Genomic DNA, 4,297 nt, shown 5'->3' with positions numbered 1-4,297 from the left:
CGGACACCAGTAGCTTCGATCCGGTAAGAAACATCAAAATGGTCCCCAAATTCCATGAGAAGGAAGTGTCAAAATTCTTTGCAGCCTTCGAGAAAGTCGCTGCCTCTTTGGAGTGGCCAAGGGAGAATTGGGCCATCATGATACAGTCAGTCTTGACTGGGAAGGCCCAAATCGCTTACTCCACGTTATCCCTTGACGACTCCGGCGATTATGACAAGGTGAAGAAGGTTGTGCTCATGGCATACCAATTGGTACCTGAGGCATACAGGCAGAAGTTCCGAAACCTGAAAAAGACCTCAGAGCACACGTTCACCGAATTCGCCACGATCAAGGAGCGACTTTTCCAGGAATGGTGTGCCTCTCGGAAGGTGGAGACCAAGGAAGACCTCGAGCAGCTGATTCTGCTAGAGGACTTCAAGGATTGTTTGTCTGGAGACCTGAAGACGTACCTAGAGGAACAGCAGGTAGAGACCTTGAGTGCGGCAGCCACCATGGCTGAAGAGTATATCCTGACTCATAGGCCATCTGCTAGGTACGTCCCGAAGACCTATTCAAGATATCCAGCCAAACATAAACCGGAAGATAGGACTGCCCCTCGTAGTGTCGCCAAGTCAACCTCAGATAGTCCCCGGAAGATTAGTCCGAAAAGGGATGTATTGTGTTGGACCTGCGGCAAGAGAGGACATATTGCTGCAAGGTGTCGTGGCAGTACAGGTAATAATCCCCGTAGGGAGGTCATGCTGATAAACAGTATAGTACCACCGACACCCACCCTAGAGAAGAGGAAAGGATTGTTCGCCCCATATACCTCCCAAGGGCATGTAGCCAGTGGCCTTTTGAGTAAGCCCGTAGTCATACTCAGAGACAGTGGAGCGGCCCAGTCTCTAATATTGGAGACATCATTACCCGAAGGTTCATCGGCGAATGGGATGCAGAAGGTAATCCTGGGTGGATTCCCTTCCACCTTGTACGTTGCCCCTTTGGTACAAGTGCATCTAGACTCTCAGTACTTCAAAGGTGAGTGTCGGTTGGCTGTGGTGGAGTCTTCCCATAAAGGGAATTGACGTAATATTGGCCAATGACTTAGCCCTAGGATTGTTACCCAACTGTCCCCTGGTAGTGGATGATCCAGAATGTGAAGAGACCCTTCCTATCGTAGCGGTGCAAACCAGGTCTCAGGCGCAACTCCATGTACCGCCAGATTTAAGCACTCTGACTCTCCTCCTATCCCACAGGGTACGAGTAGCCATACACCAGTCCCGCCCGTCCAGATGCTGGTTCCTGAACACTGGACTCGAGCCCATCTGGTAGAGGAACAGAAGAAGGACCCTCAGGTACGGAAGTTGGCCGACACCCTAGACTCTCCTACGAAAGGAGGTGATTGGTATCTATGGTCAGGTGATGTACTGTGTCGCCGGCCTTCTCCGAAATACCCCCAGTCGAGTGCGGTGGGTGACCAGATAGTCGTCCCATCCGTGTTCAGACCTAAGCTGTTAGAAACAGCCCATGCCAATAGATTTGCTGGACATGGTGGGATCTCTAAGACTTTCCAACGCCTAGCCAAGAGTTTCTACTGGCCGCACATGAAGGAGGACGTACGTCGTTTTTGCAAAACCTGCCACGCCTGCCAGGTGGCCGGGAAAGCAAACCAGCCTGTCCCCAAAGCCCCTTTAAACCCCATTCCATCCATAGGTGAGCCCTTTGAACATCTCATCCTGGATATAGTAGGCCCACTTCCGCCTTCTACCTCAGGGGTGCAGTATTTGCTAACGATACTAGATCGGGTTAGTAGGTACCCAGAAGCGATCCCCCTTAAGACCATCACTGCGAAGGTCTTGGTGAAACATTTGTTCTGGTTCGTCTCGCGATATGGTCTTCCTAAGACCATTCAGACGGACCAAGGATCTAACTTTATGTCCCATTTGTTTCGCCAACAGATCGCCGACTTGGGAATCCGACAGATTACCTCCAGTGCCTACCATCCCGAGTCTCAAGGAGCTTTGGAGCGTTTTCACCAGACGCTGAAGGGCATGCTTCGGAAGTTTTGCTATGACCGGCAGAGTAAGTGGGTTGAAGACCTGCCCTACCTCCTATTTGCGGTAAGATCAGTGCCCAATGAATCCCTAGGAGTCTCCCCATTCGAGATGATCTTTGGTCACTCAGTAAGAGGTCCCTTAGAGGTGGCACGAGACCATTGGCTGGACGAGGAAACCAACGAAGACATAGTGGACTGGTTATCTACAAATAATGGCCGGCTGTTCTCAGCCTGGGAGATGGCTACAAGAACTTTGGAAAATACACAAAAGACTAGCAAGAGCAAGTATGATAGAAGGACCAAGCAAAGAGAGTTCCAAGTAGGAGATCTGGTTTTGGTATGTACTCCTACAATAACTGGGAGTTTAAGCGCCAGATTCGTAGGTCCCTACCCGGTTGTAAAGAAGGTTACTAATCTCAACTACCTTCTTAGTACTCCAGACCGCCGGAAGAAAGAAACTTTGGTTCATGTTAATATGATCAAGAAATACGAGGGTCGGGATACACTCCCCGTAGCCTTAGTGACTACTAATGATGACATTGAGGAGGAAGAGGAGGTGTTGGCTAACTCAGAGATTTTTGTTAAACTTGCAGGCAAAGTTGACACACGTGGCCGAAGGACATCAATCATCATTGCTGCAGATGATCCGGGAGTACAAACCTATCTTCAAAGATGTTCCAGGATTAACATCTATCCTAAGGCATGATGTCGAGCTGGAGGAAGGAGTCCGACCTATAAAGCAACACCCGTACCGTCTCAACCCACTGAAGAAACGGGTGGTGAAAGAGAAGGTAGATTACATGCTGAAACACCATCTAATAGCCCCGAGCTCGAGCCCATGGTCATCCCCGATACTACTAGTGCCCAAACCTGGTAAGAAATACCGTCTTTGTATTGATTATCGGCAGGTGAATAAGGTCACAGTAGCAGATACTTACCCTCTCCCCAGGGTAGAGGAATGTCTAGATGCCATAGGTAAAGCTCGTTACCTGACTAAATTTGACCTGTTCAAGGGCTATTGGCAAGTTCCCCTCACGGAAAAGGCCAAACCCATATCAGCATTTGTGACTCCCGACGGGCTGTTTGAATGTCAGGTGATGCCGTTCGGGATGAAAAACGCAGCCTCCACTTTCCAGAGACTGATGGGTACTGTGTTGCGTGACGTGGAAAACACCTTAGTCTACATCGATGATGTATTAATATATGATGTAGATTGGCAGGATCATCTACGTCACATAGAGGATTTCTTCAAGGCCATGCTCCAGTCAGGATTGGTGGTCAACCTGCATAAATCTGAGTTTGCCAGAACCTCTGTCGTCTTCTTAGGTCATAAGGTTGGAGGAGGATGGATTGCGCCGAAGGCCAGCAAGATAGAGGCAATAGTCCAGTATCCTACGCCAGCTACCAGGAAGGACATCTTGCGTTTCCTTGGTATGGCTGGATTTTATCGTAAGTTTGTCCCTAATTTTTCCTCCATCGCCGCCCCCCTGACCAATCTGTTGAAGAAGGGGGTGAAATTAATATGGAATGAGAATTGCCAGAAGGCATTCGAGAGTCTCAAAGCAATTCTGATCTCTTCTCCGATCCTCAGGTCCCCGAGCTTTGAGGATAGATTTATCCTGACGGTCGACGCCTCTGACTATGGCCTGGGGTCCGTTTTATCCCAGACGGACGAGAAGGGGGTGGAACATCCTGTGGCCTATCATTCTAAGAAGTTCACCCCCAGCCAGCTTAATTACTCGGTCATAGAAAAGGAAACGTTGGCCTTAATTAATTCCGTCCAGCACTTTGAGGTGTATCTAACAAGCAATGGTCATCCTATATTAGTACGGACCGACCATAACCCTCTAAAGTTCCTGGCTCAGTTTTGGCAAAAGAACCTCAGGCTCACCAGATGGAGTCTACATTTACAACAATATCCCCTCCAGATCGAACACATCAAAGGGGTGGACAACGTAGTAGCTGATGCATTATCTCGCGTCTAGATCCACGTACTAATTTGGTTTGTCTTCTTTTATAGAAACCCAAACCAAATTCCTTTTGGTGGGGAGGTGTTCCGAACCCGGATCCAGCGTCCAAGCACGGAGCAGTGACGACCGCGCCATCTGTGGGTCAGCTCCCGAAACCCCCTCCAAAAGGACGACGACACCTGGTGAGGACGACGTGTACTAGCTACGAGGGCCAGTTTCCAGTCCCGTTCAGCACTCAACACCGCCGCCGCTGACCTCTGGTGAGGTGGTGCTCAGACTACAACGCCATCTA

General features: G+C 49.5%; 1 protein-coding gene across 1 annotated transcript; it reads left to right on the top strand.

Annotated features, from left to right (window-relative positions):
- The first annotated feature begins 491 nt into the window (after positions 1-491).
- LOC138360243 (uncharacterized) lies at positions 492-4,020 on the top strand. Its single transcript, XM_069320172.1, has 3 exons — positions 492-938; positions 1,236-2,372; positions 2,629-4,020. Exons 1-3 carry the CDS (start codon positions 492-494, stop codon positions 4,018-4,020), a joined length of 2,976 nt encoding a protein of 991 aa, XP_069176273.1.
- Positions 4,021-4,297: the final 277 nt, after the last annotated feature.

Source organism: Procambarus clarkii, unplaced genomic scaffold (assembly GCF_040958095.1).
Source record: "Procambarus clarkii isolate CNS0578487 unplaced genomic scaffold, FALCON_Pclarkii_2.0 HiC_scaffold_103, whole genome shotgun sequence".
Taxonomy (NCBI): domain Eukaryota; kingdom Metazoa; phylum Arthropoda; class Malacostraca; order Decapoda; family Cambaridae; genus Procambarus; species Procambarus clarkii.
The sequence above is the reverse complement of the archived record's forward strand: the minus strand, read 5'-3'. Positions and strand labels throughout refer to the sequence as shown.

What these genes read in the sequence shown, in the direction of transcription:
- LOC138360243 (XM_069320172.1), top strand. Translation starts at nt 492, where the DNA reads ATGGCTGAAGAGTATATCCTGACTCATAGGCCATCTGCTAGGTACGTC. An exon ending in CGGCGAATGGGATGCAGAAG is followed by an intron (nt 939 to 1,235) that starts GTAATCCTGGGT and finishes CCTATCCCACAG; the next exon opens with GGTACGAGTAGCCATACACC. An exon ending in AAGTAGGAGATCTGGTTTTG is followed by an intron (nt 2,373 to 2,628) that starts GTATGTACTCCT and finishes TTAAACTTGCAG; the next exon opens with GCAAAGTTGACACACGTGGC.